This window comes from Aptenodytes patagonicus, chromosome Z (genome assembly GCF_965638725.1).
Source record: "Aptenodytes patagonicus chromosome Z, bAptPat1.pri.cur, whole genome shotgun sequence".
NCBI lineage: Eukaryota > Metazoa > Chordata > Aves > Sphenisciformes > Spheniscidae > Aptenodytes > Aptenodytes patagonicus.
This window is the reverse complement of record NC_134982.1, coordinates 78,145,770-78,162,013: the sequence shown is the minus strand read 5'-3', so window position 1 is coordinate 78,162,013 and position 16,244 is coordinate 78,145,770. Positions and strand designations below refer to the sequence as shown.

The following is a 16,244-nucleotide window of genomic DNA, read 5'->3' as shown; positions in this document are numbered from 1 at the left end:
ATAATGTCACAGATGAAATAGTTGTACTTCAAATGGGTATGAAATAAAAAATTCTGTAATTGTACTTAGACAGTGAGTTAATGTAGTACCTAGCAAGAAAAAAAATACTCAGCCTAGTGCAGGACTAAATAGGGAGTCATCATTAAGTTCCCACAGACTTACATTATTTGAGTCTCAAGTTCTTCTGGTGTATAGAAAGTTCTCCAAGGTGGCAAAAAGAGGATTACGTGTGGGAGTAGCTCATTAACTACTCATTAGAGATGCATAGTAGCCATATGTTACCCACATCAAGGTTTGTTGTGGGGAGAGAGAGCGAAGGGTTTCTTATCTTTGTTAGTTTTCTATACATTTTTCTAGGTAAAGATTATATTTTTGTATGGACTTTTTTTGCCTACAGATTTAAAGGTTACAACTGACAGTGCATTGTAAGACAAACTTTGATTTCTTGCTCAGACTAAGCTATGCGTATTTTGTGGATTTAGACAAATTTCATTTGTCTCAGTTTCCCTCTTCGTAATACTGTCACAGGATTTTTGAGAGGAATATTGCACATGACCGAAAACAATTGCAATGCCTCTTCTGCAACTCTAAATTTTAATTACAAGATCAGAAAAGTCATCTAGGAAAAGCAGTTACTGATGCACGGTATGCTTATTGACTGCCTTGTCCAGGTTAATTTGGGGGGAATATTCTAGAATGCAAGTTGGCCATGCCTTCCTCAGGAAGATAAGCTACAACAAGTGTAAAACCAGAATTTTGATTCTGGGTCTTAAATATTTACTATAGGTCCAAGTGTCCACTTTATGCATAACTGTCTTTAGAATCATAAGGATCACTAAGTATAAGTGAAAGTAGAACTGTTTTGAGTAAAATTTATTTTTTTGTTGTTTTGAATAAAAAATATGCTCAGAAATCTGGATTCCCAAGATTTGGAGAAGTTGCTGTTTGAGAAAGGCTGTGCTGGACAAATCTGTCATTCAGAGGCCATTAGAAAAGCACAGTTAATACAGACTATATTTTAATTTTGTGATAACCTGCAATGAAACACTCAGGTTGTCGTTAAGGGGTGTTTTTTCTATACAAGGAGGAAAAAAAAGAACTATAAAGGCAGAGCAGGTTATTTCTAAATTTCATGATTTTGAAGATGTAGCTATTTTTCCTTAGGCACAAGATAAGTTAATAATGCCTATAGATGTTTCTGGACTTCTAATACACTGACATCTCTGAGTGTTTTTCTGCCAGCAATGCTTTGTTTTTTCAAACATTTCACCATAACACTGATGACAGTTAAGCAATAGCTTAGGTTCAAATACATGTTCCCTGTTTCCTAGCTATTGTGCCATCTACAGTGACACTTCTCTGCCTAAATTTTCAGATTAAAGCAGGGATGATTAACTTTAAAGAACAGTTTCATTTTGGAAATATCTTAATTTGGATTTTTTTTAATATTTGGAAATATTTTAATCTTAGACAGTGCTTTAAAAAAAAATCTCTTTAAAAGCCAACAAATACTTACGTCAAATGCTTGTGTTTTTATGGTTTGACAAGCAGTGTCCCAAAGCCAGTACATATAAAAATGCATTTTCACACACAGATCCTTTATCAGAGATGTACAGTAATCTCCCTAATTTTGGGTCTATATAAAATGGAACAATTGACTAGTCTAGTTGTGTGAGATTTTCCCTCCAAATTTTTAGGACCCTTTAGAATGTGAACACCTATCCCCAAAATACTTTCTTTTACTTTTATAGAGAAGTTTCCATCAACTTTAAGCATATCTCTAATCTCTAATTTTTATTTAGGTCCTATTGACTAACACATCCTCTGTTCCTGGTGGGGAAAAAGCAGGTAGTAGACAAAATCCTAGTAAAGGTCAACAATTTTGTCATTTAGCTACTGTATTTTTGTGGTGCAATAACAAATGTTCAGTACTAGACAGAATTCAACCTTAATTACTGTGGCAAGTGGTCTCTTACTGCCAGTCAATTTCTGGATAGCGGCATTACTGATAGTCTTGAGGAGTCTTGTGGGAATATTGTAAACTATTGGGAGATAAACAGGGCTGTCAGCTTTGCAATTAATATAAAAAAAAGACTAGGTGACCTTTTATTTCCCTAGAAATGTCAATCTTATGTCTTTACTACAATTTATGGCAACGTACGAATGTCATCACCCAGGGTCTCTTTCTCTTCTGATTGCCAGTAAATGTAGAAATAATAGAGTTATACCTAATTGAATTTTGAAAGACCAAAGAGCAGAGCAGGTTTTGTGACCAAACAAAAGCATGCTGTCTTTGCATGCCAAAAATGAATGCATAATGTTATGAATCTGAAATCCAACTCATCTGGCTGGCTTGGTGTTCCCAGAGTCTAAAAATACAGTAACTTGAGGTGCTTTCTAATTGAAATAACAACAGTTTCTTTAAACTGGATAAACAGCATGTGAAAGCTGAATTGCTTACAAAACAACTCAGGGAGTGAAGGTCAAGGTATTTACTATGAAATGTTTGGTTATTAGATTCTTCCCCTCTTCTTTCCCACTACAAAATGTTGATGCAAATATGAGATTGCCAGGTGACAAAATACAGTTGGTCTGTAGGGAAAGAAGGTGTGGGAAAAGAATGCCCAGCTGCCTGAACAGCTTGAGGATAACTGTTTGGTTTACAGTCTCTAGTAAATATTTGGTTTTCCTTTCTCATAAGATGCGCGTATGGAATTTTTAATTTTCATAGATAATATAGTTTGACAAGTTGCCGTATTTCCCATCTAATAATTATAGCACTTCTAGACTGATCTTGCCCCAAAATATAGCAAAGCTAATGGTGAGAGAAAGATGATACAGTCAGTGGGATTTGGTTTTCTTCCTGTACCTATCAAAGAAATTATCATTAATTGTTGCCTTAGCTATTAGTTGTTGTTAAGTTTTGTGCAGCTGCAAGGCCAGCGCCCCTGTGGATGAGCTCGTGGAGCCTGGCAGAGAAGGGAGCATTAAGCTCATTGACCAGTTCTTGCTCTTCTGATTTTAGCAGGTATTCTAGGATCAGAAAGGAAAAGATGTCTGTTCGTCTATCTGGAGTTAAGACAATCACAACGCTTTTTTTTTTTTTTTAAATAATATATGAAGGGGGTGCTGTTACTCTCCCCCCCGCCCCCCCTTTGCTTTTCCTTTGTGACTCTCTGCCTCTTTCCTTTTAACTATTGCCTTCAGTCAGCATAGCCCTCAAAATAACGACCCAGCTTGTGTATAACAGCATGGAACAATCAGAAGCAATGACTAGTCAGCAGCCTTCTCACGTGATATTCCAAGATCCAGCAACATTAGGACGCTGCCCCATAAACTGATTGACGCTAAGTCCTTGTGGTTTAAAAATTGGGGCAGATTGTAGTTACATGAAAGATTCTATCAGAGAAGTTTACATTGCATCATCTCAGACCCGCTTTTATGGTATTAAGCCTCCACATGCCTGTGTAGGAATATTATCCCAGTTTCACAACTAAGTGTGAAGGAGAAGCGAAGAGAGGCAGAAAGGGGTTATCTTATCAAAGGTCACAGTGAGTTTGTGGCAAAGCTCATTTTGGGCTCCTACTCCTATGCTAAAACCCACAGATAGCAGCCGTTTTGCTCTGTAGAACCGCTTTCTGATTAGCAGCAACTGTCAGCAGGCTTTATCACCTACCATGCTCTTGCTAGGAGATGTATATGGCATACTCTGATGTGTTTCATCCAAGGCCTATCCTCCAGGGAAACTGTATAGAAGCATTCAATATTTAAGGTTCAAATTCAGCTATCTCTCACTCCAATTCTTTTACAGAAATCCCACTTCTTTTTTTCATCTTGACTTCATTTGTCAGGAGTTGAGGCAGTGGCATAAGGGCACCTGAGAGTACGGACAGAAATGCTGCAAACAACTTGAGTGTAGTATTTCCTTTGTAGCAAAATTCATTACAAGAGAATGCTTTTCTTCTGCGCAATATTTACTGAAGCATTTTCATTAGAAGCTGAAGAGGGTCAGCCAATTTTTCAGTTATTTCTGCTTCAACAATTGCTGTTGCTTATTCTGGAAATTAAGTGGATAACCAGAAACCAGCTATTAATCTGATTCATTTTAAATAGGTAAGAGAGGCAGAATTCAGATGGAAGGAACCTTCCATCAAGTTGCAGTTACTCTTTTCATTGCCAGCTGGAAAGAAGTGCTTGATAGCAAACTGTTCCAGAATGCAACTGCATTATGAATAGCTGAGTGATCTGTTAACAAGGATGAATTACATTTATTCAGTCTGGCTGAAGATGTTTGCTGTGTTTTTAAAAATCTGTTTGCTGAAAGAGCCATTAGCATCAAATATTTTGTCTTTATATGTCAGAATAAGTAGTGTAATCTATGCCAAACATCCTTACAAAAAGAATGTGATTTAGATGACATAGTGACATTCACTGTCTGCGAAGGAGACAGAACAAATACAGACGACTGAGGAGATGTTAATCCTGCTTGCCTTTCTGATTTGCAATTATCTCCATTTAGACAGCTGCAAGGAAAAACTGCACAGGAAACTTCCAAGTGTCTCTGGATGAATTCAATTACTTCGACCATCACAACTGTTTTCTTACCACAAAGAGGAGAAATGGAAGCAAATACTGGTACAGATGCCTTCTGGGTAGTGAGATTTAATGCTATTAGGGACAAAGGAAACATTGTAATTACAAACTAGGTCCTTTAAGTTTGACAGAGGAAAGATTAAAAACCTTATCCTATCCAGAACAGAAAATCTATGTGAACATTATCCTGTATTTTCATTAGACAGATTTTTGCATGAAATAAGCTAAATTTGCCTAAGCTGTAAAGATCAGCATGTTGGGACACTGATCTGTCTTACCCTCCTGAATCTTTAATTGTCTTTCTAAATAAATCAGCTCAGGACTTGGGCAGGTAACCTCAGAGCAGAAGTGATCTGTGACTCGTTTTAGTGGCTGACTCAAACCTGGGTCCAGATCATGAGGGCTGTTGGGAGTCTGTCGTGAACTGAACAAAGACTTGACTTAACTTTTAGTTAAATTGTTGAACCTTGTATTACCATTTTCAGATTACAAAGAGCGCGAAGTACTGGAACAGATTGCTTGGGAATGCTGTGAATTCTACATCACTGTCCCTATAAAGAGCAGGTTAGACAAGTACGTCAGGAATCATTTATGTAGAGTTGATCTTGTCGTAGAGCAGAAAAACAGAAGAGATGACCTCTCAACATCCTTTTGACACTTATTTCCTATGACTGTGCTTTGAATTTAGATATGCAAACAACATATATGTATTTAAAGTACCCTTTGTGTGTAGTTTAATTATTCAGTACTGAAGTATGTCTTAAACAGCCGATTAGTTGCTGTTTAAAACAAGGAGGTTTGTTCCAGTCTAGGTCCTGTATTTTCTTCAACGGATACACTTCCTTGTTACTTTCTTTAAAGAACATTTATGTTACATTTTTAAATTTGTTCTCTTTATAAATATGATGGTATACTCATATTTCTTCAGGCTTACTGCCAAAAATATTTTCCTGTTTGCTGTGTGAGGTGTTTATAATTATAAAGAGTTGCTCCCACTACTTTTTATGAAGGGAACAGTAGAAATTGCAGCAATTAGTGGGTCTGCAACTTGGTGGGCTGCTAAGGGAGAGAAAAAATGTAATTTCCAAATAATTTTTAATACATTGTGCAGAACAAATCCTCTCTGAATCATTCCTTATAGTGATAAACTACTTACCACCATTGAGAACGCATGTCTCCAATTTCAGTAATTTAAGATAGAAACATGCAGTACTGACACCCGTAGTATCTTATTCCAAAAGCAGGGTCACTTGTGGTGTAACTGGCCACTGCTGAAGAATCAGGTCGCTTTGTGTTCCTGTCAAGATCAATAAGGGTAGCAGAAGCTGGTTAAAAATGTATACATGCTTAAGGAGGCAGATCAGTAATTAAAAAACACTGGAACAGACCAACTGACATAAATAAATCAATAAAGCTGATAGTTTTATGAAACTGGGTTTTGTTTCCATTGAAATCAGACACAGGCGGTTTGGTCTCTATCGTTATAACACAGCACACACAGCAGTAAAAGATCAGGTTATGTCACTTAAATGCAGTTGTGATGGAGGACTCGACTGTGTTAGCATTAAAGGGCATTAATGTACAGCAAACATAGTGCATGAGCAAAACTTCTTCAGGAAGCTCATTAGAGCACATCAAAGACGGCTAAATCTACCTTCGTGTTAGGCTTCCCCCATTCATCTCCTTGGCACTCCTTTACTGTAGTTCTGGTAATTGGGCAACTCCATTCGTAGATAAATACAAGTTTATGCAGCTTCTAAAATTTGGGCTCGCAGACCTGAATGAGGACCATGAGCTTTAGGAGGAACTGTTCTTCTACAGCAGAAAACTCTTCAGGCAGCACTGCTGGTACTGATCAAAACCAAAGTTTTGGGATTCACCTCTACTGCGGCGAAGGCCTACGACAAGAAAGCGTTACTTAATTTCAAGTACCAAGGGCTGGTGGTGTATAGTTACACAATTTTCGTTCATTTGTAGAACTGACGTGCCAACTTCGGGCACGCTTGCGGACGGGTCAAGCAGAGCTGTCGAGCAGCTCCGCAGGGGGACGCGGGCCCCTTCCAGGCACCCGGCTGCGGCATCGCCCCAGCGGGCCCGAGGACCTGCCAGCGGCCACCTTTCCTCAACAACGTCAACCAGGAGGTGCCGCGCAGTCCCGTTTGCTGCCGGGGCAGGACCCCACCTGGGGTGGCAGGCAGGGAGCAGCACAGCTGCCACGTACAAATAGGTGTAACTTTCCAGTCGCCTTTCCCCCGTTCCCAGGAATAGTAAATAACCCTTCCCTCCACTTCTCTCTTCCCACCGCCCCCCTCGGGGTGAGGGCCGGCCACTACAGACCGCAAGAGCCCTTATCAGCTCTGCCACCCGCCTGGCCGGGGCAGAGGCGGTGTCCTGGGGAAGGAAAGCGGTTGTGCCAGGGAAGAGAAAAAAAAAAAAAAGAAGGAAGAAACGAGCGGGGTTTGCGGGCAAGGGCTCTTCGGCCGAGGGAGGAAAGGGGCCTCGCTGAGGGGAAAGCCGGGGGGGGGCCCGAGGGCGCGGCGGCGGCGATAAGGGCCGCCCGCGGGTGCCCCCGCCCCGCCGGGAGGCAGGCGCTAGGGGCAGCGCGACGCCCTCGCCCCGGGGGGCCGCGGCCTTTCGCCCTCCCCTCGGGCTCCCCTCCCACCCTCCACCCCGCGAGGAGGATGCGGAGGCGCCGGGGCCGCGCAGCACCCAGGGGCGCGGAGTCGGCGGCGGGGACATGAGCCCGGGGGGCGGCCGGGCCCTGGGGCCGCTCCTGCTGATGCTGGCGCTGCTGCAGTGCGCGGGGCGGCGGCGGGGTAAGTGCGGCCCCTCCTCGGGCCCGCCGGCCCGGCCCGGCCCCGTTCCGCTCGCTCTGGGCCGCGGCGGGGCCTCGGGCCGTGAGGGCGGCGCCCTTCGGCCGAGGCGGGGAAGGCGCGAAGGGGACGGCGGCCGTGGGACGAGGGGAGCGGCGGCGGGAGGACTGCGGCCTGGCGGTGGCGCCTGCCCCACCGGCGCGTCGAGGGCCCGGCGGTGCTGGCGGAGGCAGGCCTGGGTGGGCGCGGGGCGGCGGCAGCCCACGGGGCGCCATGTTTCACACCGGCTGGTGCATCTCCCCCCCGTCCGCTTGAGGGCTGAGGCGGAGGCGGCCCCGCGCGCCGGCTGGGCGAGAGGGCCTGGCCGGGGCGGGAGCCGTGTCTGAGGGAGCGCCTGGGTAGGACTGAAACCATGAGGTGACTTTAGTGCTGGAGTGAAAAATGGTATGTTACTAGGGAGAAATAACTCGTAAAGTTTCGTCTGTAGTAGTAAGTTAGGGAAAAAAAACGTTTTTTATCTCCCAGAGCAGCAATCTGAGGAGGACACTCCCATGTCTTATCAGAAGATTGAGGTATCATGAGAAAGTTCTTACCGTGGCTGTTTTTAAATTTAATTTTCTGATGTGCGTTGGCTGCCATTGCGTGCTGACGGTTTTTGTTCCCTGTTCTTACTAGGAACGCACACAAAAAAAGTATATAAAAGCATTGAGAATTAGGAGTGGGAATCAGTGATGCTTCCCGCGAGTGTTAAGGCGCTCAGAAGTGCAGTGTGAGTAAAGCTGAAACACTGTGTGTGTGGAAGGGCAGTTTTATCACACTGATAAATTTGGTGCGTAAAAAAAGCTGGCTAGAGTGTTCAGCTGCCTTCTCCGTCCCATTACGGTTATGTATTTAGATACATGTAAAGGCATGCAAAATTTTCTCAGAGCTGCTATACACGCAGTAAGATTTGTATTCTGTAAGGACCACACCATCCTTATCAATCTTAGCCGTCTTAGAAGAGTAAAAAATTCCATACTGTGATGTCCAGCATCATGAGACAACATCAGCTTGTGCAGTATTAGTTATTTCTTTAAAAATGTAAAAAGGGTGTAAGCATATACATGCTTTGTCTACATTCAAGCTGTCCATTCTGAGGTTTATCATTTGGAAAGCTAGTGCATATGCAAAGCTAACAAAAAGAGCTTACAAAAAATGGAGAGAAATGCACATAATGCACTATAAGTATGAATACAAATAAGGGACTAAGTTCATATTTTTTTCTAGTTTCATGTATATTTATAGCCCTGTAAATTACAGTAAATTAGGTTGTGTGTCATACGCTGCTAAACCACTTCTAATATAAATTCATTTCTAAAATGACTTGACTTTATAAGTCGTTTTCCTACTGGCAGCATTCTTAACATCGTTTTTATGAATGACATTTATACCATATACATGTTGATGATAGAAGATACAAATAGATTGATAAATAGCTGAAATGGCTATACATAAATAATAGAAACAAAATAATAGAATAAATGAGGAAACAGAAATCAAGACAAAAGCAAAAGAAAATGAATATGGAGAAAAGATTAAGAATATTGGATAGAACTTTTTATTATATGTCTCATAAGCCTTGCTAACTGCTGAAAAGCTGTTTTGTTTGTTGTCAAAGAATAGATTGATGGAGAAAACTGTTCGGTGTACTTCTTTTGTTTAATCCTTTCTGTTTATTTTTTTATTTTTGGTCTTCAAACACTATGTCTGTGGTTTTCCTGCAAGTTTGAAAATGAGGTCAGAGGAGATGGGATTTTATTCTATGTATTTTAGTCTGGATTTTATCTCCACTTCAAATTCTGTGCCAGTTACCCATACCAGACCACCTTTTGGTCCTTTTTTTTAAAAAAAAAAAAAAAAGTAATGCATCTTCTTGTTCTTGAAGCAGTTGTGAACAGATCAGTTCCAGATGTCTGTGCAACTTGCCACATTCATGCTACATGTCATCAAATTGAAGGAAAAAGTGTCTGCATCTGTAACTATGGATTTGTAGGCAATGGAAGAACTCATTGTCAAGGTAGGCTGCCTGTTTGTAAAATGGCAAGAAACTGTGTACATTCCTAAAATGTTCTTTCTCAAGTAATATTACTGAATTCTTCAAAATATGGTAAAAGCTTTGTCATTTCCTGTCAGAATTTCCAAAACCTGGAATATGTGTGGATTGTTTTTCCTTTTTTTTTTTTTTTAATGGCTAGCCATGAGCTGTACTTCACTTGTACTTGATGTAAGTATTGTTTTGTACTTAGTTGCTTAACTATTTTATTCAGTTTCTGCTATATAACGAAGGATTTAAATTTATTTTGTTTTAGAAGATATAGGGGCTTATCAAGTATTTACTTCTAAAATAAAATGGAATGGTTTATTTAATATTTTTTGTCTTAGCTTCAGCAAAAAAGAATTAAATATGGTGGGCTTCACTTTATTATTTTTTTTAATCTATGTGCTGTTGAACTGAAAACTAGACAATAAAACTGACAATTAAAATGTGCACTTTTTTGCTGATTTTTCCAGTTATCTCAAATTACTGGGTAACTAAAAATTAATTTCATAAGTTGAAGGTCTGTTCTGGGTAACAGTGTGCATATACACACAGATTTCTTAAGTGCAAATGTCTGTTACATGAAAAGTGTTGTTCAGCGTTGTTTTATTACTGTAGCTGATAGTGTCCTTTTAATACTATCTCACACATGACAAATCAATACGTGACTCAAAGGATGATGTCAGGTGCTGTGTCTGAGTGTATGTAATAGCTTACCACTGCTTAAAGGGTAAGGTCCTCCACCTCTGATCTCTTCCACTCCCATCTCTTCCCCTTTCACAAGCACTGGCACCCGCTGGGCCCTGCACAGAGTTCAGTTATCTCATGAGAGAGTTGGGGTTGTTCAGCCTAGAGAAGAGAAGGCTTTGGGGAGACCTTATTGCAGCCTGTCAGTACTTAAAGGGGGCTTCTAAGAAAGATGGTGGCAGACTTTTTAGTAGGGCCAGTTGTGACGGGACAAGGGGGAATGGAAAAAGGCTTTAAACTAAAGGGGGGTAGGTTTAGAATAGGTATAAGGAAGACATTTTTTATGCTGAGGGTGGAGAAATGCTGGCAGAGGTTGCCCAGAGAGGTGGTGGATGCCCCATCCCTGGAAACATTCCAGGTCAGGTTGGAGGGGGCTCTGAGCAACCTGATCTAGTTGAAGATGTTCCTGCCCGCAGCAGAGGGGTTGGACTAGGTGACCTTTAAAGGCCCCTTCCAACCCAAACTATTCTGTGATGCTATGATTACTGAGGGAGAAGATGAGCTGCATATTTTGCTATGTTAATTCTCTGCCAGTTGAGTGAGCTGGGTAAGATCAGCACAAGCTCCATCAATTGCTGCAGCCAGTGCGTGCCGTAAGGAAGAGAAGAAGGGGAGAGCAGAGCCCTCTGGTTTCAACAGCTCTTAGATCAACTCCAGCTGTGTCATGAAACTTTATTCACAGTTTCATCCAGGGACAACAACCTCTGTTGGTCTAAGTACTCCAGCTTACTAGCAGTGTTTACATCCCAAATAACTTAGAAGGAAAAACAGTAAGGGGAAGTCTGGTTACACAAGAATGAGTGAGGAGGGAAGACTATTCTACTTTTGTTAATCTCTCTCTGATGTGTTTTAAATGTGCTGACAGATAAAGATGAATGCCAGATTGGAGCCAGCAAGATCTGTGGAAATCATACACTGTGTCATAATACACACGGTAGTTTTTACTGTGTTTGCCTTGATGGATACCGAGCCTCCAACAACAACAAGACATTTATTCCCAATGATGGCACGAACTGTACAGGTAGACATCACAAAGAATCTTGAGCACCAGGAATCCAGAACTTAATTTTCTACTGCACAAATCTTTTTTTCCCATCACTTTAGAACTTACTTTCTAAAACTGTATCAGAGCATTTTCTGCTGTGGATGCAAACACTTACTTGACATCTAGGTTCTAACAGCTGTGAATTAGATCCATTTTGCATTCTGTGCTGTGTTACAAATCATTGCTTCACAGTCACATTCAAGCAATAATCTTTCGAGAAGCAGCAGCTAGATTAAAGAAAACAAGATGATACTTATCTTTCCCCCAGAATGTCATATTTGTGTTCAGTGTAGAATATTAGCCAGTTCCTTGTTACAGTAATGAACTGTTGTAACTGATTAACATATTTGCAGATAGAGGATTTTTCTGGGATTGTTGTAGCAGGAGATAACATTGGAAACTATTTGTCAGGTAAAACAAACAATTTAAAAGATAGCTATCTACAAAATTGAGACTCTCCTCCTTCCGGATGGTTGAACACCAGGCAATGATAAGCTCCTTTGTTTCCTAGAAGAGACATCAGAAGCTACATAGAACCCTTCATGGAATGCTGTATTTGTTTTAAGCTTGGGATCCTACACTAATTAATTAAAAAAAAAAACTATTACAAAGTGCGTATATTTTTCTCTGAATTTTTAGATATAGATGAATGTGAGGAGTCTGGGCTGTGTGGTCGCAATGCAAGATGCGTGAATACTGAAGGAAGCTACAAGTGTTACTGCAGTGATGGTTATAAATTAGAAAATGGAGAGCGTTCTTTTCATCCAGATGGGAACATAGTTTCATGCAAAGGTGAGAATCTGTGGGTGCTGTTTTTGCTAGCAGGTAAAGTCAGATCTTACATGATATAGTAGTACCTGCACTGACCTGTGCTTTTAAGTCTGCAGGGCAGAAGCCCTCTCTGTGGACTTTGCTTGCTGTATGATTTTTTTCTTCTTTGGTTCTGTTTGTCCAATGATGTCTGGGTGGTAGAGTTGACGCCGGATACGATTTCTACAGGCTCTCAGCAGTGGTTCAGGTGTGCAGTGTAAGAGAAGCTTAATAATGCCATGAAGGTGATGTAGTTGGTTTCTGAATAGGAAGGAAGTGTGGTATAATCCACTTGCTTATATAATCACACTGCATGAAGGGGAAGGGAAGAGAGGAAAAATAGCTGGTAGGAGAGGTCAGATGTATGAAACAAGCCTAGGGGAGAGGAATAATAAAATAATAGTTTAGCTATTTATTACATGCTGTGCCACCTGCATAAATAAACTGTTCTGTTTATCTTGCCATTAAAAAAAAAAAAATTCTATTTGAAACCATTCCTCCTTTCCTCTCTAGTGTAGGTTTTCACAGATTGAAAGTGCTAGCAGTGTAAGGTGTAGCTGTCAGAGTATGTAATGAACCCAGGCATCCCAGGTGGAAGGAACTGCCTCGATTATATCCAGCTCTCATTTCTGAGTTACTGCAAAAACTGTCAGTAAAGCTCACTGCCTGTAGTTCGTCCAGTGTTTCCAACTGGAGTGCTCCGCTTCATTTTGCCAGAATTGCTGATAACCCTGCTTATCTCACCGACCCCCCCTTCCACATCCTGTGGTAAAGTAGTGTATCCGTACTGACTGTGTCGCTTGCTGAGTCGGACAAGGGAGCCCTGTCAAGCGGCTGTGCTGAAGGAATGTAGCTTTTGTATGCAGGCTAGTTCAGTGAGATGGAGGAATTGAGGGGCAGACCATTTCATTTCAGCCTGTCCACGGTGCTTTACCTTTCCCACGCACTAGGAAATAAAGCTGTGCATTGGGGCCTGAAATTTTCCTCTGATGTTGAAGGATCATTCAGCCATTGCTGTAACGAGACTGGCACATGCAAAGCACCATCACATTGCATTATCTCCTCTTTGGTGTCGTGAATGGCTCCAGCTATATGTTAGTAAAGATGTAGCTCAGTGCCTGGATCACTGTGTTCCTCCAGCTGTGGCCAGTACAACTCTTCAACGCTAATCTACCCGTTTGGTGATCCCTCAGATTCATCAGGTTGGGTGTATTTTGTGATGTGACCATCCAGTTCAGCTAATCTTAAAGTGGTCGTGTGTTGTGATTTTTGTACTGTGAGATCTTTTAACCCAATCTCTTTGCAGAAATTGGATGTGGTTCCCCTCCTGAAATGAAGCATGGCTACATTATGGGGAACTACAGCTTGCTACCAGGAAGTGTGGTTCATTATGAATGTAAAGAAGGGTTTTACAGCAACAAGGGGAAGTTCTCATATTGCACTGCAAATGAAACTTGGGAACCTGCCATTTTAAACTGTAAAGGAGAAAAGGGTCTTAAATCTTTCTTAAATTCTTCATTAAGGGGGTTTATGCATGGGGAAGTGTGTTTGTGGAAGACAGTAGACTGTTTCCTCAGTCCGAAGGATAATTTTTCAAGATCTGGGTATTCCCAAAAAAAGAAGAAAAGAAAAGGACAGGTTATAAAATTGTGCCAACCTCCTCTTGTTAGTGTTACGACATTTTCAATGCTGGTCCTTGTATTTTTACAGACACTGCAATGTGTCCTTCTGCCTGTGAACCAAGGCCTAGAAAACAGCTAGATTTCTGTAGATTTCTGTAGCATTTCATGGGAAAGGCCACCGAGTTGGAAGGCATCAGTGACCTCTCATGAAAAGAACAATTTTTCTGACAGCTTGTTAAGTTTTTTCCTAAGGTCGACTGTAGATGCAAAAGAGACACATCATACCACCCTTCATCTCTGGAATCATCTTCATGATTTTAAGAGCATTTGTGCCTGAGCAAATGCTTTCGTGTCTCTCAAGTGTAAAGTTTCCCGTGAGCATCTTTAAAACTTCCACTTGCTTGGGTGTTCTAATTGCCCATTCTGTTGAAATATTACTGCTTACAAGTGCAGGATTTTGTGTTCCTGTGAGTAGTTAGAAAGTCTGTATATTAGTTAAATGACACTTGAAGTGCTAGCTAACAGAAACTACACTGTGTATAATAATTCTACAGGGGAGAATTGTCATCCTGAAAATTACCACTTAGTGAGGAGAGTTCCTTCTCTCAAAATACAAAAGCCCTCTTGGTTTCTAATTATTTTGTGGGGGTTTTTTTGTTTGTTTTTTTTTCCCTTTGAGAGTGGATAAAAATGTAATGTTTGTATATGTGTCTATGGGAAGTGAATAAATTAGAATAAGGATGCTAAATCAGTGTGGTTGGGAAAAATGAAATATTAAATATCACTAGAAAATTCGTAAGAAAGAAAAGATAAAACATTTTAATACTAAATTATTGGCATAAAAAATAAAACAATTGAAATAACATTTTCCCCCCAAAATAAGTAAAGGACAGTGAATTTGAGAACAAAAAGGAAGTGCCCAAAGTCTCAAGAGGTCCCTAAAGAAAGCTTGTGGAATGCAGTCCTTGTGAGTTGTTGGTACATTTGTTTTTTATTAGTATTTTTCAGTGATTGCTTTTTCATGTGATTTTTTAATTTCTACAATCAAACAGTAGGTCAGGTTGGAGTTTCTGAGCACATCTCTCATGGTTAATTGAAATAAAATGCATCAAACACCAAGAAACAGCCCATGAGTCTGAAATGACAACCTTACTTCCCCTTTGTATTGCAAGCTCTTTTCCTGGATTTTAGGACTTCTCTTTGTAAAACCAGTAAGTCTGGTTTTATTTTTTAACTTTAGTAAAGGCACCTTTAAGTAATTCTTTAAACTCTGAGAGTTTCCCTGATAAGCCTTTATTGCTAACTTAAGAATTTCTCCTGGCCAGGTGTAGTGTCTTCTTTTTCAGGAAAAACAGTAAGTAAGTTTGTCTTTTGTCTTCTTTCCTGTGATAATTTAGGAGCTTATTTTATATAGTCACGATGAAACTGGCCATTGAAGGTAGGTCAAACTTGGTAAGATGTGTGACCTAACATCAGGGTACTGTAAGTGGAGCAGATCCCCCTTTTTTTATTTAAATAGAAGTATGTGGATGTAATGTGTTGTTGAAGAGTATAGCTTCCCTTGAATATTAATAAAAGAATTGTCTTAACATGACAAGTCAGATAGTTTAATGGGAAGATGTGATGTACGTGAGGAGTTGTAGTTAAACTGTTGAATGCGAGTGTTGTGTTGTGCTAATATGAAAGCCTTTTAGATGGTTGCTTAGCTTAGAAAATGGGCATCTTATCAAACAAATTGGTTTTTGTGCTACTTGACTTCTTTGTTTTATGCATTTTTAAATGACAACTCGGCATGTTTGTGAATAGAGCAACTATTACAATGCATTTTGAACACCGTGTAGACTCTTGCTTTAAAAGGAAGCTTTTGTATTGTATGTTGTAACCTTTTTGATGGTTTTGCATTTCTCTGGTCCTAGTGCACTTTTGAAAATTTTGCTTTCTAAAGGCAGTTTCTGCTCATCTGCCTCCCTCTGACTGTTGCTCACTGCAAATGGTGTAGAACCAGCTTGCCACCGGTAATCAGGTTTGTAAAAGCAGGAGAATCCTAAAGATTAAAAAAAAACCCAGGACATTTTCTGTATACAAGCAGCTAGGCTGAGGAAGGAGTCACAGATTTAGCATGCCATACTGAGAGAAAGGCAGAGAGAAGTAATTCTATTTGGAAGCAGCTCTGGAGTAGCTACAGCACTCTCAGTCACAGCGTGGATGTTGCAGAGGGTATGAGGAGTGTTGGATCACCACGGGAGAAGAGGGTTGGCTGATAACGATGAAAGAAATACTCATGGGAGTGCAACCGTCATTACTTCTGCTGCTTGACTAACAAGTTTATTCTTCCTCTTTCTTCCTCTACCTAGGTGTGGATTGTGGGGCTCCACCTTCTGTTTTAAATGCACATCCAGCGTCTGTAAGTGGGACCACGTACGGAAGTGAAGTTACTTATAATTGTGTTCATGGTTACTTTATTGCAAGCGGCAATCAGACTGCAGTCTGCAATGCCGAAGGACAGTGGGATGGCGCTGATTTGGTGTGCAAAGGTA

At 40.8% G+C, this 16,244-nt stretch overlaps 1 protein-coding gene across 6 annotated transcripts in view; it reads left to right on the top strand.

Annotated features, from left to right (window-relative positions):
• Window positions 1-7,292: 7,292 nt before the first annotated feature.
• SUSD1 (sushi domain containing 1) overlaps window positions 7,293-16,244 on the top strand; it is a 47,578-nt gene continuing 38,626 nt past the window's right edge. For 5 of the 6 annotated variants that reach the window (XR_012997412.1, XM_076362550.1, XM_076362548.1 and 2 more), the window contains exons 1-5: window positions 7,293-7,409; window positions 9,331-9,462; window positions 11,096-11,251; window positions 11,915-12,067; window positions 16,062-16,241. Coding sequence is in view for 5 of the 6 variants with exons in the window: in XM_076362550.1 (XP_076218665.1) it covers window positions 7,331-7,409; window positions 9,331-9,462; window positions 11,096-11,251; window positions 11,915-12,067; window positions 16,062-16,241 (700 nt within the window). In the remaining variant the exon portion in view is untranslated. The remainder of the gene's footprint in view (window positions 7,410-9,330; window positions 9,463-11,095; window positions 11,252-11,914; window positions 12,068-16,061; window positions 16,242-16,244) is intronic. The other variant, XM_076362547.1, reaches the window with a different exon arrangement.